Source organism: Euprymna scolopes, chromosome 31 (genome assembly GCF_053919585.1).
Source record: "Euprymna scolopes isolate OS-2025 chromosome 31, ASM5391958v1, whole genome shotgun sequence".
Lineage (NCBI taxonomy): Eukaryota > Metazoa > Mollusca > Cephalopoda > Sepiida > Sepiolidae > Euprymna > Euprymna scolopes.
This window is the reverse complement of record NC_136512.1, coordinates 16,019,595-16,040,702: the sequence shown is the minus strand read 5'-3', so window position 1 is coordinate 16,040,702 and position 21,108 is coordinate 16,019,595. Positions and strand designations below refer to the sequence as shown.

General features: G+C 33.2%; 1 protein-coding gene across 1 annotated transcript in view; it reads left to right on the top strand.

Annotated features, from left to right (window-relative positions):
* Positions 1-20,359, top strand: part of LOC145255652 (uncharacterized) — a 268,590-nt gene extending 248,231 nt beyond the window's left edge. The window contains exons 3-4 of the mRNA XM_080114195.1: positions 8,075-8,771; positions 16,830-20,359. Of these exons, the coding sequence (XP_079970321.1) occupies positions 8,097-8,771; positions 16,830-17,162 (1,008 nt within the window). The 5' untranslated portion in view covers positions 8,075-8,096 and the 3' untranslated portion in view covers positions 17,163-20,359. The remainder of the gene's footprint in view (positions 1-8,074; positions 8,772-16,829) is intronic.
* The last annotated feature ends 749 nt before the right edge of the window (positions 20,360-21,108 follow it).

Sequence of the window (21,108 nt, the reverse complement as noted above, 5' to 3'; positions counted from 1 at the left end):
TCGATAATCGAAATAACCCGATGAAAAAAGGAACAGGCGATTTTGACCGAAGTTAACATTTTACACAGCCTACCATCGCAAGTGCATTTGAGAAGTTTTATTACCACACAAGTCGATATATAAAATCAAAAGGTTCTTTAATATAACAGGGTCGCATTCGAAATGAATGTTCCTGTTTAAAGCACAATTCCACAATGATAGTTGACTTTTTGATTTTAAACTCAAATTCAAGCCATTATCACCGCACAAGCAGTAATGCCAGTCATATAAAATCAACAGTAGGTTCTTTGATATGACAAGGGCGCTTTTGAACTGAATGTTTCTGCCTAGAGCACAATTAAAGCATGATACTTGACTTTTGTATTTTAAACTTTAATGCAGGCCATTATATAGAAAAATAATTTTATAAAATCAACAATAGGTTCTCTACAGTGCAATGTAAACTACAATGTATCGTTAACTAAGTCACTGCGAGAGGCATATAAAGCTTCCTCCAGATGCATCGAGATGAGTCCCCAATTAGAGCAGGCAATCAATCAGTTTGATTTAAAAATGAACTATTTAAACAATGTCGATGACAATAAAAATATAGGAGTGTGAAACAATTGTTGATCATCATTCAATCCCGGGCAACGTCGGGTCACTCTGCTTGTATTTATATAAATCGCTATAATAAACATCGTCAAGTGCTAAAAGCTCCATTTGTTTGCATACGGTGTTTTTAGTAGCGGCGAAATTAAATCGACAACACTATTTTCTTTAATTGCAGATTTGGCAACTATCGGTTATTTTGAGTTCAGCTTGGTTTGGCAATTCATCATGAAGGGACTGCAACCAGAGCGGCGTTTGCCAAATTGCTAGTGATAAATAAGATGTCATTTACCTCATAGTTGGAAGTAAGCAGCATTAACCTTAGGCGAGTTAAACCGGGTTTCCCCGAAGGAGGAAAAGTCTAGGGAATATCAAAATCACAAGCAGTCCTCTGTCACGTGCATATCCCGGTAAAGGGAGATGACGATGTTTTGCTTTTGCAGTTCTTACTGGAAGGTGTCAACTTCCTCCTATATACAGTGCCCGGTATTCCCAAATAGTCACCCATCTAGTAATGACCAGGCTCAATGTTTCTTAACTTCGGTGATTTCACGAGAACCGATGTGTCAACGTAATGATACCGTATCTATTATCTGTACATACGGCATATATATGGTTGGAAGGGAGAAGTCTCGCCGATAATAGATGTCGGTAGTTCAAGATATTTTCCAACTTATGCATCGTTTCATCTGTTAATTTGTTATCCTTCTCATTGACTATCCCCGGAAAGCTTTTCAAGCCTCAAAAGTAACACCTATACGAAAATGCAGTAAGCCAGTGCAAACTTTAAACTTCCTAAAATACCTGGTCAAGAAAATCAAGATACTTCACCAGACGATCAAACAAAAGGAACTCATGAACCTATACTCAACACCCGACCCCGTGCAGTTTGGGCAAGGTGGCAAGGCGAAAATAAAACTCAATGACTTACGTATCCAATTTTTAGCAGCTCGTGCACATATATTCAGGGTGGAACGATAAAAATGTCACCCTAGAAAAGACGATATGATTTCATTTCCGTTTTTTTTTTTGTTTTTTGTTTTTTGCAGTTGACCAAGGGCGTGTTCCCAGTTCTGGACTCGTGTCTAGGCGGTGATTGGGACTGAAGGCAGCTACATTGAATAGGTGTCAGCTCTACCAACCACATAATCAAGTTACCTGAATTGATTTTTTCAATAAAATTTTTAAAATAATGCCGTAGTGTTGTTTTCTTAAGGGCGACAAGTTTATCGTTCCATCCAGTACTCTTATATATATACATATATATATATATATATATATATATATATATATATATATATATATATATATATATATATATATGTACTTATCATATGTATTCCAATACTAAACATATCTAAGAACACTCTCAAACACATCAAATACCTTTGTGTGAGATTTCAAAAACCTCGGCCCAGTCGTTTTCGAGTCCATAGAGAACGAACTCATCACACACACACATACACACACATGCAAACACACAGGTAATGTTCTTTTTATAAAGTAGTAGAATATAAATATATATATATATATATATGTATATATATGAGTAGTAGAATATATATATATATAATTACAAAACTCAAATGACCTTGTAACGAGTGATGTAACCCACTTTCAGGTTTACGATATCCGGTTGCGCGTGTGCGCATAAACAGTAACCCATAACAACGTAAACAAATAAACACAAATCGCTTCTTTTGCAGATTTTGACCTGTGCACTGAAATATTAACGTTATTATTTCGAAATTATTATTTAACATGGGAAGAGTGGGGGTGTTTTGCAACTATTCTTTATTACAACTATATTGTCGCTATTTTCTTACAACTAAACAACCTTAACCCGTTGACAAACATAAGAACAATTATAGTAAAACCAAGACTACTTCTACTACTACTGCTACTACTACTACTATTCTCTATCCGTCCCTTTTCCTTCCTTCCTTCTTTTTTTATTTTTGTTTACATTTCTAGATACAAAATAGTTGTGTGAGAACGGTGAATTTGTTGACACGTTTACTAATCTGTTTCAATATTAGTTTTATTTTATTTTATTTATTTAGGTCTTATTTTTTGCTTCAGATTTTATTAATTATTTTTTTTTTAGATTTTAAGTTTCTATAACTTGGTTGAAGGATACCAATATGGGTTTTTGATTCTTATATTTCTCATCGGTAGGTTTATGTGCGTTTTTGCTGCTAAATGTCTTTCGTCGGCATTCGATTCATAGGAAACTCATGTTTAATTTTCGATTTTGGAGCGATTATTCGGAAAAATAGGTAACTTTACACGAATAGGGGGGATTTTTTTCATGTTTGAGTGATCCGTCCGTGATTTTTCATTTTAATATACTTTCATAGAAATGTTTCTGTTATGTCAAAAAAAAAACTATTTTTTTTACGTTACAAGTGTCACGCTCATACATGAATTCCATAGCTAATATAACATACTGACCCAACGGGTCAAGGGTAGTCAAGTATATATATATATAAAATATAGAATATATATATATCTATAAAATATATATATATTCTACTACTTTATAAAAGGAACATTACTTGTGTGTGTGTGTGTGTGTGTGTGTGTGTGTGTGTGTGTGTGTGTGTGTGTTTAGACTCACACATAAAAAAATATCCAAGCGTCTGTAAATTATATCAATTGGACTGTTGTTTTTCGTTGATTCGTACGTTGAGTTATTTGAAAAATTATGTGTGAATTTGTCAACATGATCATAATCATTATCATGTACTGCATATGTGTGAGTCTAAAACAAACTTTTTATTTAAAAAAAGGGAAGGAGGAGAAAGATCAGGAAGGAAAAGGGACAAAAACGGTCCAGCCGCTGATCACTTACTACGTATGACTTTTGGAATGTTCCTTCGTGTGTATTTTACATGTATATATGTGTGTATGTATGTATAAGCATATATATGTATGTGCGTATTTGTGTGCCTCTACGTGATTATGGATGCATGTATGTGCACATGCATGCGTATGTTGGCGTACATCTGTATGTACGCATGTGTTTATTGTCATGTGTATGTGGGGTGGAGAGGGCTCCCGTAAGCCGTGGTGAAGGCAACCCCTCTAGGAGAAGCAAATCGTAGATTAAAAAAAACATAAAGCGGTAGACCAGTACCCGCATTAAGCTGGTCTGCAGTTTGACTTGTTGCTGGCTATCTTGCTCTTGCTTGTTGCTGGATGTCAACATTTTGAACCGAGAGAGAGATTTAGCTGCCGTACAAAGCTAAAACTCTGTAACATCATCTTTGTATAGATACTCCCTCAGCCATGGAAAAAGTTGTGACGCGTGTAAGCCTGAAATGCTGGAAGCATGTAATAATTGATCTGCCATCATTATATGTATATATGTACGTATAGGTGTATGTATGTTCATGTACAGGTGTATGTATATGTGTGTATATCTATGTGTATATGTATGTATATGTGTATATGTATGTATATATGTATGTGTATATACGTATATATATTGTTTGTATGTATGTGCAAATATGCATGTGTGTGTATGTGCATATATGCATGTGTGTGTATATTTGCATGTGTGTATGTATGTATATGTATGCATGTATATGTGTATGTATATGCATGTTTGTGTATGAGTGCATATTCATGTATGTGTATGTATATGTAGGTAAGGGTATGTATATATATATGAATATGTGTACATATGTGTATATGTATGTATATGTGTGTATGTACTTGTATATGTGTGTCGTATTTATATGTATGTACATGTGTATGTATACATGTGTAATGTATATATGTGTATGTATATGTATGTATGTATATTATGCATAGTGTATGTTTATATGTATATATGTGGGTATGTTTACAGATATGTATGTGTGTGTATATATGTATATTTGCATATATATATATATATGTATATATATATATATATATATATATATATATATATGCCATTGACCGTCTTGTGTATGTTTATGTATGTATATGTTTGTGTATTATGTATTGTGTATGTATGCATATATGTGTATTATATGTATGTGTGTATGTATGTGCATATATGTATGTATGCGTGTATGTATATATATATATGTGTGTGTGTGTGTGTGTGTGTGTGTGTGTGTGTGTGTGTGTGTGTGTGTGTGTGTGATACTCGGGCTCCAACCCACATAACACACACGCATATACACACGAACCTGCAGGATTTTTCTTCTTTTTATCTCCCTTTAGTTTAGTTGTGTGTATGTATGTGCATATATGTATGTATGCGTGCATGTATATATATCTATATATATATATATATATATATATATATATATATATATATATATATATATGTATGTATGTATGTATGTATACTAATGACCGTCTTCAATGTCATGTCTGATAGAGCGTGTGAATTTTGCCGGCAGGGCTAAAGTCATTTTCGGCTCATGGACTTTCAGTGCCTGAGGGAGTGGCACTCGTCTGACAAGACATTTCAATCATCATGTATGGGTGTGGTAAGCTCGTTCCCTATGGACTCGAAAACGACTGGGCCGAGTTTTTTGAAATCTCACACAAAGGTATTTGATGTGTTTGGGAGTGTTCTTAGATATGTTTAGTATTGGAATACATATCATAAGTATTGCAAATCTATAATCGATAAAATCTGATTTCGACCAAAGTTAGCATTTTTATATAACCTAACATCATAAGTGCATTTGATAAGTTTTATCACCGCACAAGCGGAAAGGCCCAACCAATAAAATCAACTGTAGATTCTTTGATATGACACGTTCGAAATGAATGTTTCTGCTCAGAGCACAATTGACCATGATACTTGACTTTTGCATCTTAATCTGTAAGTGAAGTCGTTATTTACAGAATTTTTTATAAAATGAACAGTAATTCTCTACAGTGCAATGTAAACTACAATGGACTAACTCGCTGCGGGAGAGGCATGTGAAGCTTCCTCCCGGTACACTGTGAGGAGGCTGTCCTTAAGTAGACCAGGCAATCAATCGATTTTTTTTTTTTAAATATAAGCAATTTCAATAGTAATAAAAATATGGAAGGGTGGAAGATTTGTTGAACCAGACAACATCGGGTCTCCCTGCTAGCATATATATAATCTTGGAAGTTTTTTAACGTTTAAAACTATAAAAAGAAAAAACATATTTAATTTTTATATTTTTATCATTCCTTGGAAAACTATTTAGTCAGTAAGTCATTTAATCACCTGCAATCAATGCATCAACTTGCTCTCTCGAATTCACTATAGTACTAATGTTAATTTAAAGAATGACCAATTGTTTACCATGAAATTTTTTCGGGTATATATATATATATATATATATATATATATATATATATATATATATATATATATATATATATATATATATATATATAAGCGAAAGAGTCTGTGTGTGTATGTGTGTGTGTGTGTACATTTCCCTACGCAATAACTCTGTTAATTTTCAGTCTACAGACTCGAAATTTGATATACAGGGTACTGAGATTTGGGAAAATCTACGTGATTGGTTGTCGGTTAGAAATTTGGCTGTCAAGGGGTCAAAGTTCAACGATTTGACCTTTGAGAACTCTACCAAACTCCTCCGACAATTTTGGGTCTAAACACTTGAAATTTTAGATATAGGTTGCTTGGACATGGATCTAACATAATAACTCAATTTGAGCCCAAAACAATAAATGTTAAGGGGTCATAATAGGGTTCAAAGTTTTAAAAAATTGACCGTTTTTGTTTTGTTTTTTTTGTTTGTTTTTTTTCTCAGCATACACCTCCAAACACCCGGGCAACGCCGGGCACCCATGCTAGTATATATATATATATTCTTATACTTACAGACACTAGTGTTTCACGCTTACGCGATCATCAATGGATAAAGTGATAATTACATCTTGTCGGGAGATTCTAACCCAGTCACAAAGTCACCTTTGTTGATTTTGTAAGATAACATTCTACTTCAAGGTTACGTGTAATTAACACAAGAATTGATGGAAATTAAGTGCCTATATAGATTATACCAACAGGTATACATAGTAAATAGTCAAAGAGTGTTTAACAACGGGTAAAAAAGAATATTCAAGGATGACCATTCTATTTGGATACCAAAAGCTCATATCCTTTTTTTTTTTCTTTTTTCAAAACTTATTTCTTTCTCTATGTCCCTTAAAAAGATTTAATCTTTAATATATTTTCTATGTATGTGTTGAATAGCAAAATTATATCAAATCAGATTTTGCTAATGATTTCCTCTAAGTAGATGAGTCTACAGCGAAAATCCATGGATTAAGGAAATTAATATAAATATTGCATTTTTCGTACAAACAATAATTTATTTTTTGAAAATTATATTATTTCCGAATTGAATTTAAATACAAAAACTGTAAAGTTTATATATATATATATATATATATATATATATATATACTAGCAGTTCAGCCCAGCTTTTCTCGGGCCCTATGTACTGTTCATAACTTTATGTGCATATTTATATATATATATATAAAAAAAGTTTAAAACAAAAGGTGGCGCCCAAAGGGAAATAACTCAAACCGGCTTCTAAAAAATCGATGCATGTAATAAAAGTTCAAAATAAATTAAATTAAATATCTTATCAAAATAAATCAACTTTAAATAACAATCTTACATTTTCACGTAAAACCATTCTCTTGATATAAACAGTAACTAACATACAGCTATTTAGTAAAATCGATTTTCCTTAATTTAATATGCAAATAAGAATACCTCTTGAGCATATATTTTGCAAGAATCATACTATATATAGAAATAAATGAAATTGTAAAGTAATGGACCTTTTCTATATCAAATTGGGAACAAACAAACAAACAGACAGGAATACGAATTTATATATATATATATATATATATATATATATCCACAGTAGAACCCCGGAATACGGTGACTCTAGGATAAAGTTTTTTTTCAGGTTACGATGTGGAATACGACATTTGCCCCGTCTTATGGTTTTATTTATAATGTTATTTTATTATATACATGTGTATTATATACTGTACTGTATTTTGTTACTAATTTTTAATGCCGTATCCCGGGTTCTACCGTATAAATTCAACTATCATTTATTGTTTAAAAGATGGAATTGGCCGATCGTCGAAGACAAGATTCGAACAAAACCGCAAAGGTCCACAGAGTTTTATAATTATATAAATATATACAGAGAGAAAGCGAAAGAAAGAAAGAAAAAAGGGGGAAGCGAACAGGTTTCCGATAATTTATTGCTAGCATCCTAGAATTAAGGTAAAAAATGATTCGGCGTACGATCGTTTCAAAGATTACTTGGAAGTATCATTATTTTCTTGTTTTTTCTGTATAATATACATATGAGAAAGAGTTATGAGTTGTTATTTTACGCTGTGTTCCGTTTAAATATTATTCTTAAATGTCCATTACACAAAATACAAAATAAAATCAATATGGCATATTTCTTTTTTTCTTTTTTTTTTCCAGAATGATATGAGGCCTTATCGTAATGACCGTTGTATCTTTAGTCCTCTACGTAATAGCCGTTCTGGTCGGGCTCATTCTTTTCGGCCTTTCCCGGCAAAGATCGTCAAACGAAGAGGAGGCAACGGTAGAAGTGTATCGGGGAGTGAACAGGCGATACAAGGCGAAGCCTTCCCTCTTCACCCTGCTCGGAATCCCGGACTACGGCAACAAGAACTTTTTCTTCTCGTTCGAGGACCACTTCGAGACGTTCGAAGAGGTGAGCCGGGCGTGTAAACGGGCCGGGCTCGACCGCTGCCAGCTAATCGTCGGGGTCGACTTCACGGCCAGCAACGAATGGCAAGGAAGGAAGACATTCGGCGGCCAGTGCCTTCATCGCGTCGGCCCCGCCTGGAACATGAACCCCTACCAGAAGGTGATCTCCATTCTCGGCCAGACGCTGGAGCCGTTCGACCGGGATCGCTTGATACCGGCATTCGGTTTCGGAGACTCAAAGACGATGGATCGGGAGGTGTTCTGTTTCAACCAGTCCGGCAATCCGTGTTATGGGTTTCAGGAGGTTTTGGAACGATATAATGAGCTAGCCCGCAACGTCACACTGAGCGGGCCAACCACCTTCGCACCTGTCATCGAGAGGGCTATACAAATAGTGCAATCAAGGAACACATATCATATACTTATTATCATCGCAGATGGCCAGGTAAATCTTTTTCATTTTTTTTTCTTTCTCTCATAATTGTGTTCTAGTGGCAGACATTTATCTGCCATCTTATACATTCCAGCCGAGAGATCATTTTAAAGATTCCAAACAACCCTTTAAGTGCAATTGTTGTATCTCTCTTGAACTTGATTTAACGTGTATATTTGCTTGGTAGTTTTGTAACTAGTTTTGGAATGATAGTGATCTTAAGATTCCAATTTCCTTTCATCATTGTCAATTATTTCAACAATGGATATGTAACGGAAGTCCCCACGTGTATGAGACAGACAAAGTTCTTTCGTCTTCTAGAAAGATTCGTGCTAATAAGGATAATAATACATTTAATAGAATTACTGAATCATTATATATAATATAATATATAATATATAATATATAATATATAATATATAATATATAATATATAATATATAATATATAATATATAATATATAATATATAATATACATACATATACTATTATTATTATTATTATTATTATTATTTATTCGAAAGAAAACAGCTACATTTGGTCGCTACAAACAGCCATCTGTTTCACTCAATGAGACTTCGTCAGGTGATCATGAACCATTCGACGCTATAGAAAAAAAGTAAGAGTCTTTTTGTTAAGTGGTGACAAATTAGTAAAAAAAAAAATTAAATAGTAATTACCATTAATTTTTTTAACTATTAAATATTTTTAATAATGAAAATAGATTTTCTTAAAATATACACAATAAATATGTGTAAATAATCTTCTTCTTTTTTTCCTCTAGCGTTGAATGGTTCAGGGTCGTCTGGCGAAGATGGCTTTTTGCAGCGACCAAATGTAACTTCACTTTCGAATAAATAATAAAAAATATTTTGCGCTTGTTATCGAGCACTATCTAACAACCTCGTTGAGTTCATTAGTTCCTACTTTTGGATATTTCAAACCAAGATTTATATATATATATATATATATATATATATATATATATATATATATATATATATATATATATATATATTAGCCCTCGCGTGAAAGAGCAGGACACAAAATGTTTTAAATAATAATAATAATAATAATAATAATAATAATAATAATAATAATAATAATAATAATAATAATAATAATAGAATAACAATAACAAAGACTTTCGCTGGCGAGGACTACTATTGACCGTAACCAGTTATACAGTCCTTTTGAAATTTTCATCTCTGTTTTTCTCGTTATGTACTGAATATTTGTTAATGAAACCTATATGAAATATGTTCCTTATTAAATTTTAAAGATTTTCTATTCTGAAAGAAGTTTTAAAAAAATTAATCCAAAAAAAGTTATTTTAAAGTTTTTTGTTAAAAAAAATTCAGATTTGCTCATTATTCTGACCTGTATTACAAAGGGGGGGTGCAAAAATGAGTTGTGGTGTGAGGAGAAATATAAGCTGAAACATAGATAATATTCATACCTGTAATGATACAAAGAGGGGGTTGCAAAAATGAGTTGTGGCATGAGGAGAAATACAAACTGAAATAGAGAGAAGGAGAGTTTTAAAATATACTCTTAAAAAGATAAGATCCAAGTTAGAAAAGCATTTCATCCAAAGCATTAAAATTGTTAAACAAAATGTTTTTACTATAGGCTTTAAAAATAAAGGTACAAGATTCAATTTGAAATTTATTTATCTTCAAAGTGCACTTTTATAAATTTTACAAAGTAAGGTATAAAAATCTAATTTAAATTGAATCAAAAAATTACCTTGGATTTATTTTATGTTGATATGTACATTTTGGTGCACTTTAAAAACCTTATCTTTTCTCATTAATTAATCAGCAATTAATGATATAGATATAAAATTTTCAATGATTTTTTTTTAAAGTGCAACAGAATGTAGATTACATAAAATAAAATTCAATTTAAATTAAATTTTTATACCTTACTTTGTAAAATATATAAAAGTGCACTTTGAAGATAAATAAATTTCAAATTGAATCTTGTACCTTTATTTTTAAAGCCTATAGTAAAAAAACATCTTGTTTAACAATTTTCATGCCTTGGATGAAATGCTTTTCTAACTAATATATATATATATATATATATATATATATATATATATATATATATATATATATATATATTACAAGGTAGTCACCACTAATCAAGGCCAGGAAACCACTCGGGATAAGGGTTATTGTGTGTACAGTACGTTAGTGTTGGAGATTTGATAAAGTGTCTTACTTAAGGAGGCAGTTCATCAGGAATTTGTTCACATTGGACTTGAATATATCCAGGTTGTTGTCAGGTGGGAAACAGGCAAGCGGAACACACACACACACACACACACACACACATATATATATATATATATATATATATATATATATATATATATATATATATATATATATATATATATATATTACTGCCTTTTCAACATTTTGCGAATGTGAGGGCAAATCTGGCAACTTCAACTAAGTTCCACTCATTAGTGCACCCAAAAGTTCATCTTCAGAAAATGTTACTGTAAATGCCAGTTCGCAAACTCCACTCTATTAAAGGTTAATTATCTCAGACCAATGATTGGCATTAAAGTTGATTTGTATTATTTTTTTTTTTTTTAATCTTTTTTTTTTGTTCGGTTCCTCACTCCTGAAAGAGTATTAAAAAAAATTACTTTATTATTATTTTATTTTACTGTAAGCTAATCTATTTTAATGTTAACGATGAAATTCAAAACGAAATTTAAAATGACTCGATAAATCGACGTAATCAATTTAATCAATATTATATGCATAAATCGTGACTTACATTATTGACAAAAAATTTTTTATTGCTTCTCCCCTCGCTGCTAGCTCATTTCATTTTACCATAGCATGCAATACATTTCCACGCAGTAAAGCAAAAGTATTATGCTGTAAATGTTATAAAGTAATATAAGTTGAATTTCAGGCGGCTGTTTCTTGATCATATTGATTATATTGAAAATATACTGTTGTTGGTTATAGAACTTATTATCCCTTTTTATTTCAAACCACAAACTGCATGTACTTCAATTGTGAGTCTAATGAGGCTGTGAAGTTTGCAAGACATTTCTTGTGGATAAGTACATTAGTCTGATGGCCAAAGATATTGTAATATATTATCAGATGAATATTATATATTACGAGGAATAATGTGACCGGTGCACTATTTTTTTTTTTTCTCTACATGGTGGTCATCACTTATCAAGGCCCGGAAGCCACTCGGGGATAAGGGTTATTGCGTGTACAGTAATCAATGGGATAGTATCGTAGTAACCGTTAGTATTGGAGATTTGATAAAGTGTCTTACTTAAGGGGGCGGTTCATCAGGAATTTGTTTATGTTAGACTTGAAGACATCCAAGTTGTAGTCAGGTGGGAACCAGGCAAACGGAAGAGAGTTCCACAGGCGTGCACTTCTAAGAAAGAAGCTTTGTTCATGGAATCTACGTTTTGATTTAGGCACAGATAATTACAAAAAAAGAATAATAATAATAATAATAATAATAATAATAATAATAATAATAATAGTAACGATAATGTCGTTCATCAAATTCCGTCTGTATTTGTTTACAATATCACGTCAGCTGATATTTGGGCTTAACTATCTTAAAAATTGTCTTTCTTCTTTATAGATAAAATAATTTTTACAGCGGAATATTTTACGCTACACCAACCAAGGCTGCACCGGTGTAACGTAAAATATCCCCATGTAAAAATTCTTTTTTATCTATAAGAAAAGAAAGACTATTTTTAAGATCAGATTTTTTTTTTTCGATTTTCGATACTTACCGGATGACTTAATGTATAAAACATATCTAAGAACACTGTCAGACGTATAAATTACCTTTATGTAAAATTTAAAAAAGACAGACTCAACCGTTTCGGAACCTATGAGGAAGGAACTCACACGCATACACACACACATACACACACATACACAAAGTGACTTTTATCTAATAGTAGAGATAGAAGTAGAGATTATATAAAAGACTCTTTGTGAGTTTGTTCCCTATTAACTCAGAAACGGCTGGGCTAATTTTTTTTTTAATTTCACACGAAAGTACTTGATGTGTCTGGGAGTGTTTTTACATAGGTTTTATCTTGGAATTCGACTGAAAAATATAGAAAATCGATCATCGAAAAAGCAGGATAAAAAAGGAAGGGCGATTTTGAGCAAAGTTATCACTTTTATACAACTTAACATCACAAGTGCATTTAAGAAGTCTCATCACTGTACAAGCAGAAAGGCCCGTCGTATAAAATAAACAGTGGGTTCTTTGATAAGACAGGGGCGCGTTCAAAATGAATGTTTTTTTTTTAGACACAACTGAACTATGATACTTGACTTTTGTACATTTAACTTTAATTCAAGTGATTATGTAAAAATAATTACAGAAAATCAACAGTTGGTTCTTTGATACGACGGGGGCGCGTTTGAAATGAATGTTTCTGTTTAGAGCAGAATTGAATTGAACCCGGTTATCCCGGCGCATTAACGAACACTCCTCTTACCATTATACCAAATGAGCAAATTCAAAGTGGCTAGTCTGGATCAAAATTAAATATGAAATTCAATGAAATCGGTTGGAAATGAAAGCTTTTGCTTGAAAAACGCACAGTAATATTTTCCCATACAGACAAGAATGACATATTTTTTAGCAGAATAAATAAATAAATATATATATATATATATATATATATATATATATATATATATATATATATATATCGTTCAACTGTATCTCAGCAAAGACTTATTGAATCAATGCTCTATAAATTCTAACACAATTAAACAACATACCAGAGTCTACAACTTATCGCCTTCAATCGGCAAAGTTATATTAACTGAACAGGAGTAAAATTTTGATCCAGACTAGCCACTTTGAATTTGCTCATTTGGTATAATGGTAAGAGGAGTGTTCGTTAATGCGCCGGGAGAACCGGGTTCAATTCTCAATGGAGTCATACCAAAGATTTAAAAAATGATGCTTAATGGCTGAGACACTCAGCATTGTAACGTTACTGTTACAAACAAAAAGAAATTAATCAAAATCCAGGTCGACATTCTTTTCTTGTCTTCAACACAAACATTTATTACCGTTACTTTCAGCACTAAAAAGTCTCTCGCTGCCATTATCGTCTTCACATTTAGACGTCCATTTTCTTCTCCGACCACGTGGTGTTTTTTCTCTCCTTTTTTACCTTTTCCTTCTCGCGCACACTTCCTAATTTGCATATCCGCTTTATTTTCGCCTACTGCTGTTGCTCTCTTCGCTACTGCTGATACTTTCCCATGTGCTCGTATCCACGATGTTACAGAAGGATCAAGGACAAGTGGAGTAATCCTAGAAATGGTGTAGCAGCTAATGAAAAGAGAGCCCTTCGGTTGCCCCGTACTAGAGTCGGTTACTTGGCTTATTTTGCATCATATTCTCAACAAAATGTTGTACATTGATATTGAAAAGAGCCATTCTATTTCATAAACGCACCACACATTTAGAATTCTAACGTTTATGGTCCGCTCGAAAAAAGAACAGAAACATTCTTTTCACGTCATAATCGCACCACATTATTTTTAAATTCTAAAAACTATGTGTCGTCCGAAGACAAAAACGAGAAAACATTTTCTTCACGTCACAAACGCGCCACATATTTTAAAATAATGTACTTGTATGCTATTTCTTTAAAGCAATCATCTTGAGAAAATCTTGAAATAAAAACGAAACATTGATGATTGTCTATTAATACCGTAGTACCTTCAACGTTCGTACATACGTGTGTCACAGTTTCCAGATTATTAATTATTCGATCAGGAGATCTTATTTTTTAAAAAGGAGGATAGAATTTAGCGTTCGTAGTATGTTAACACTTTCTATTGCTCTTTTTGATAAATAGGATATCCCGATCACCGACAAGGCAATCTAAAAAAAAAAAAATTTAAATGCAGCGTTTGGGCGGTACGTAAAACTAAAATATACCTTCTTGGTCTTCTGGCTAGGATCCAAGGGTAGTATCTGTTCTGTCTAAAGATGGTATAATGATATCGCGAAGTTTCCGTTCGCACCAGGCGTCCATACAATGGAAATATGTCACAAACTCCTATAAGGATATCGAAGATAAACCGTAATAATCAAATATATTCTGACACTATACTAACTAGATAGCAAATATTAGGTTGGTGAAAAAATAATGTCGGTGTTTTACGTATTTGACGGATAAAAAAAAACGACATTATTTTTGCACCAACCTAATACTTTTACAGTTTTAACAAAAGGGCTACAATAATGTCGCGAGGTTTCCATTCACGCTGAACGTCCACAGAATGCACAACAGCAATATATTACATATGAAAGATTCCGCTGTGGAATTTCCACATGTCCCACTAGTAATAAATAATTTTTTGTTTTTCCTTTTTCATTTTCTAAATCGTAAAATTGAATTCCAACATAAAACATGCACTTTCACGATTTCACGATTCATTCATCCGCCGTTATTACTGACTTAATCAAACGAAGTAACTCATAGTTTGAAATCTGTTTATTATTTAAATATAACTTGCAATATTTTTTTTTCGAAAACTATTTTCATTAATAATTTTCTACTTTATCATTTTTCGTAATTTTTTGATATTTTATTAATTTCGACATGACAGTCAAGAAGATAGCACTGGTTTTAATTGAAATTCAATATTTCCATTTTCGACTTTTGTACTGTTCTTCCTACACGTAGGTGACCAAAAAAAACGGGCCCCAACTCTAATTAGGCCCCGTTTCTTGGTGTTTTGGCCGAATGAAATGAAACTTTGGTCATAACTAGTTTATTATATTCAAAGCATCACATCAAAACACTAGGGTCTTTGGCCTTTTTTTTCTCCGTTGACTGTAAAATGCTCAGGAAAACAATTGAATGTCCTCTGTTTTTTTTTTGGGGGGGGGGGTCACCCTGTATATCTATACGGTTCAATCACATTGGCACATCGGTTCTCGCCAGATTCACCGGAGTTAAGCAACGGTGAACCTTGCCGGTACCAGATGGGTGACCATTTGGGAAGGCTGGGCGCTGTATGTAAAGTGTCGAGTCGTAGAAATTTCCAAGTTGGTATCTGGGGAGCGGGTGGGGGGGGGGGAGATACACCCCCGAATACAAAACGGAAAGCAACAGGAAACTATCGTCTTTACTTGTCTTCCCGAGATTTCTATGTTTCTACAATTTGGAGAACCGTGGGCGCCGGAGCTGTTTTTAAAAAAAAAAAAAAAAAAAAGAGTCGCTGTATGCAGTATATGTTACATTGTTACATTGTTATAGTTTGAAATCTGTTTATTAATTTCGACATGACAGTCAAGAAAATAGCACTGGTTTAAATTGAAATTCAATATTTCCATTTTCGACTTTTGTACTGTTTTTTCTACACGTAGGTGACCAAAAAAAAAATGGGCCCCAACTCTAATTAGGCCCCGTTTCTTGGTGTTGTGTCCGAATGAAATGAAACTTTGGTCATAACTAGTTTATTATATTCAAAGCATCACATCAAAACACTAGGGTCTTTGGCCTTTTTTTTCTCCGTTGACTGTAAAATGCTCAGGAAAACAATTGAATGTCCTCTGTTTTTTTTTTGGGGGGGGGGGTCACCCTGTATATCTATACGGTTCAATCACATTGGCACATCGGTTCTCGCCAGATTCACCGGAGTTAAGCAACGGTGAACCTTGCCAGTACCAGATGGGTGACCATTTGGGAAGGCTGGGCGCTGTATGTAAAGCGTCGAGTCGTAGAAATTTCCAAGTTGGTATCTGGGGAGCGGGGGGGGGAGATACACCCCCGAATCAAAACGGAAAGCAACAGGAAACTATCGTCTTTACTTGTCTTCCCGAGATTTCCATGTTTCTACAATTTGGAGAACCGTGGGCGCCGGAGCTGTTTTAAAAAAAAAAAAAAAAAAAAAAGAGTCGCTGTATGCAGTATATGTTACATTGTTACATCTTCATTTTTTTTTATGTATTTTTATGTGTTATTTCTGCTTAAGTAATTTCTTTCTTTCTTTCTTTTTTGTGTGTAGGTCAACGAAGAACCTGGTACGATTCAATCTATTGTCAACGCGTCCGAATTTCCCCTGAGCATTATTGTGGTGGGTGTTGGCGATGGGCCGTGGGACGTAATGGAAGAATTTGACGATTGCCTACCGCGCCGACGGTTCGACAATTTCCAGTTCGTCGACTACCACGCAGTGACTGGAAAATCGAAACATCCGGACGCCATGTTCGCCTTACATGCCCTCATGGAAATCCCTGACCAATACAAGACCATCAAAAACCTCGGTTATCTCAAAGATAGCGAAGACACGCACTCGGGAATCCTCGGCAGGGACTACAAATTCGAATCGAAGGTGTAAACACTCATACGAGACTTTTTCTTCAGAAAAACGAAGAACCTGTCTTTCTTTCCACTGCATCCCGGAATCAATAAAGGAGGAATGGCTGAAACTCAGTCTGGGTCTGTTTTAGTTTATCGGTACCGGTACAAGAGCGTGGTTATATCATCAAATTTGAAGATGCCGGCGAAATACCGATGGTTGGAGTGGTTTATTTTTGTTTTGTTTTAATTCAGAATAAAAATAATGAACAGATTTAAATCCTCGTATTAAACAAAGTCGATACTTGTAATGAAAGTGTATCCAGAGAATTTCAGAACATTGACGAAGAACCCCGAGTCAGTGCCGGAAATGGCCGATGCAATTTACGATTTGAAAATCAACTTTTCTTTATTTGGAGGGGGAGGGTAGTTCTTTAAAAATAAATTTTTTTTCTGAAGGCCAAAAGAAATTTTTCAAACTTTGATACTCACCTAATCCTAAACCTTCATTAATGTCGTCTGCCTTTTTACATTTTCACGCAGCTTTCAAATCAGTGTGTGAATATTTCTTTTTTTATCGGTACTTTTAATGAAAAAGCCAGAGGATTTTCGCACTTCGAGGGAGAACTCCGAGTCAGTACCGGAAATTGCCAAAGCAGTTTACGATTTGAAGTCACGTTCTTTTCTTCCTGTTTTCTTTTCTATGACGAAGTTTTTTTTAACTCTTTTATTTTATTTTTTGAAATGCTAAAAAAATTAAACCCTAATCTAACATTTTGCGTGTTTAGTGTCATCTAACTTTTTTTTTTACATTATTTTGTGTGTGTGTGTGCGCGCGCGCGTGTGTGTGTGTGTGTTTGTGTGTGTGTGTACGCGCGCGCGTGTGTGTGTGTGTGTGTGTGCGAGCGCACGTGCGTGCGTGCGTGCTATTAAAATCATAAACTGCTGCACCCATTTCTGGGACTGATTCAGGATTCTCCTTCGAAGCACTGAAATTTCTCTGGATACCCTTTCATTACAAGTACCACAAAGTCTGATAAAATATCAGGCCGTGTACTTAAAGCGTGTAAATTATAATTGTATTATAAATAATGCAAAGTTCAATTTTTAGAAGTGGGATTTGGGGGCTAAAGACTGCTCAAAATAAAAAAAAAAGTAAAAATATAATGAAGATCATTTTACATTAAACTTGCATGAAAAAAGTGAACCCCCTGTTAAAAATTGAACATTTAATTTTTTTTGTGCGTGCTTATTCAGATTGGCACTTGTAGCTATAAACAAAAATGAACAACTTTTATATTGTACCCCCTTCTCACAGAATGAATATTTTATATTCCAAAAAATCACAAAAATTGATCGAGTAGTTTTTTTTTTATTTACGAAAAACCAATTTGCCGTTTTTTACCGATAAATGACAGACGATGCATTGTTTATCTAGAGAACATAATAAGGGGAGATAAACAGTGATTATTTTGACAGTTTCCACGTGAATCTGGGTTGTCTGCTCTTGTCCAACGATTTGTTGGGCGCTTTTTTACAACTGTCGTCTAAACAGAGTAGAATTGGATTTTCTTGAATAAAAAAAAATATTGATCAAATTACGTGATTTTTGGAAATATTCTCACCTGGTACGTGCATCATACAGAAATTTCTGTATTTTATTTAATTTTAAATGTTGCCATAAGTGCCAAACTGAATAAGTACCAAATTTTTTTTCAAGACCAATTTTTTTTATGGGAAAAGTTTATTCTTAATCTGACATTTGGTATTTTCATAGAATCACTCTCTTCTGAAAACGAGGTTTCAAACGATTTTTCCAGCGCATTTCGGGTTGTTAAAAATTGTTATGGTATTTGAATCCATTGCTAATTATCCTTTTCTAAGATAGTTACATATATTTATTTGCCACGTATGCACTATTAGGATGGAATCACTTTTCTTTTTTTTCAGTTGGAACATGGGGAGAGTGCATAGCAGGGACAAGCAAATGCAATATCAGGACCGAATTAAAAATAAATCCGTGTTTTTTTAATAACGTATTTGTTTTTGGGTTGTTTTTTGTTTTTTTTTTTAGAAAGTTTTTTTCAATGAATATAAGAAACTTATAATAACACAAAACTGACTGGATTTTTTTTAAACAAAATATACATTTTTTTTATTTTTGATAAAACATGAATTATTATTGAAATGCGTGTGATTTTTTAGAAAACTATTTTTTTTTTAATTAAAAAAAAAATTTTTTTTTTTCATAATGAATGAATGAAAGTTGTTGTCTGCCCCTGTTATGCACTCTCTCCAACTGAAAATCACCAATGTGATTCCGTCCTAACAGTGCATAAGTGCCATTTATTTTTAATGGAAGTTGTTCCAAACGTGAAGACAATTGATCTGAGGAGCTAAAAAAAAAAAAAAAAAAAAAAAAAAACGAAAGAAAAAATGATTAACACGAAAATTACCATAACGTAGTCTTGCAACGAACAAGTCTATAAGTGGAGGAAAAGAGTTCTACACTTAGCCTGTAGTTCTTAAAAAAAAAAAAAAGCTACTGGAATAAGGAAATATATTGTAATGGGATATCCGAACAGTGACCTGATGAAAACCATCAGACCAACGTGTCAAACAAACTGGGACATTATCATTTGTACCAGTTTTCCACCCAAAAATCGTTCTTACGTCACTCGAAAAACAATCGGTTGGAAAGAGTGATTCCATAAAATTACCGAATATTTTGCTTATATATATATATATATATATGTATAAAGGTATAGAATTGTTAACACTCGAGGACTCGTAAACCAAAGAATGAATCAACACGTAATTTACATAAAACGCATCAGAATGAACTTCGGTAAACGTTAACGATCACGGAGAGAACAGAATGCGAGAAAAAAAATTATATGCATTAAAAATGGTTTTATGTTGTCTTTGTTAAATAATAAATGAGGGATCGTTTCTAATTGAAATCTACTTAGTATTACGCAAAAATACTCTTGAAATGTGTCCACATTATACCGAAATTAAAACAAGATGGCGGCCGAATTGCCATGTAGTTTCGCTTATTCACGATAATGTGGGCGTATTTTAAACGTGTTTTTTCTCAAGTTTACATGCGTGATACTAACTGGATTTTAAATCGAAATGATTCCTCATTAACAACTGTTCACAGTCCCCTGCTAGACACGATCCCAAATAGTAGCATCTTGCATTCCAAGTGTTAATATACCTTGTTTGTGATTTTTTAAAAGAAAAATATTTTTAATGCCGATATAGATAATTTTCCTCGCGTTCTTCTCTGGCCGCAATCTAAAATTCTCCATTGATACCGCTTAGTTTTAATGGTGTGGAAACGAGTTGAAAGATTTATTTTATACTTTGTTTTCTATTTTTAAAAAATCTGTCAATACAGTTTACCGTTCTGTAACGAACGGAAATTGACATTTTGTTTGTTTGCTTGAGCTGTTCTGTTTTTGTTTGTTTGTTTGTGTGTGTGTGTGTGTGTGTGTGTGTGTGTGTGTGTGTGTGGTTAATTATTTTGAAAGACTCGTCCTCTGAATTTATACAGCCATGCCCACACACGTTCAAGCAGTATCAAACGATGCCCAAATGAACCACGAATGCACTAGTTTACACTTGCGAACATAGCTCACGCCTCCACATTACTAGCGCTGCGGCTTAGGTGTGTCAGAAACTTCGATAAAAATATTGAATAATTCGATCCCCTGTCTTTCCAAGCTTATAACTACTCGAAAAATGTAATTCAAACCCTAATTTTTTTTCAATTAAAGGGACAAGGACCAACGTTTCATCTCAAAAAAAAAAATACAAACAACGTGGTTTAAAAAAAGAGGGAGTTAAACTTCGGACTTTGCAGGTAAATTTCCAAAAAAACTTTTTTTGTTTGTTTTTTTTTTAAATTTGAATATATTATTTATTGATCTTTTATCTTCAATTTGTGATATATAAAACTTTGGCACATAAATTAATTA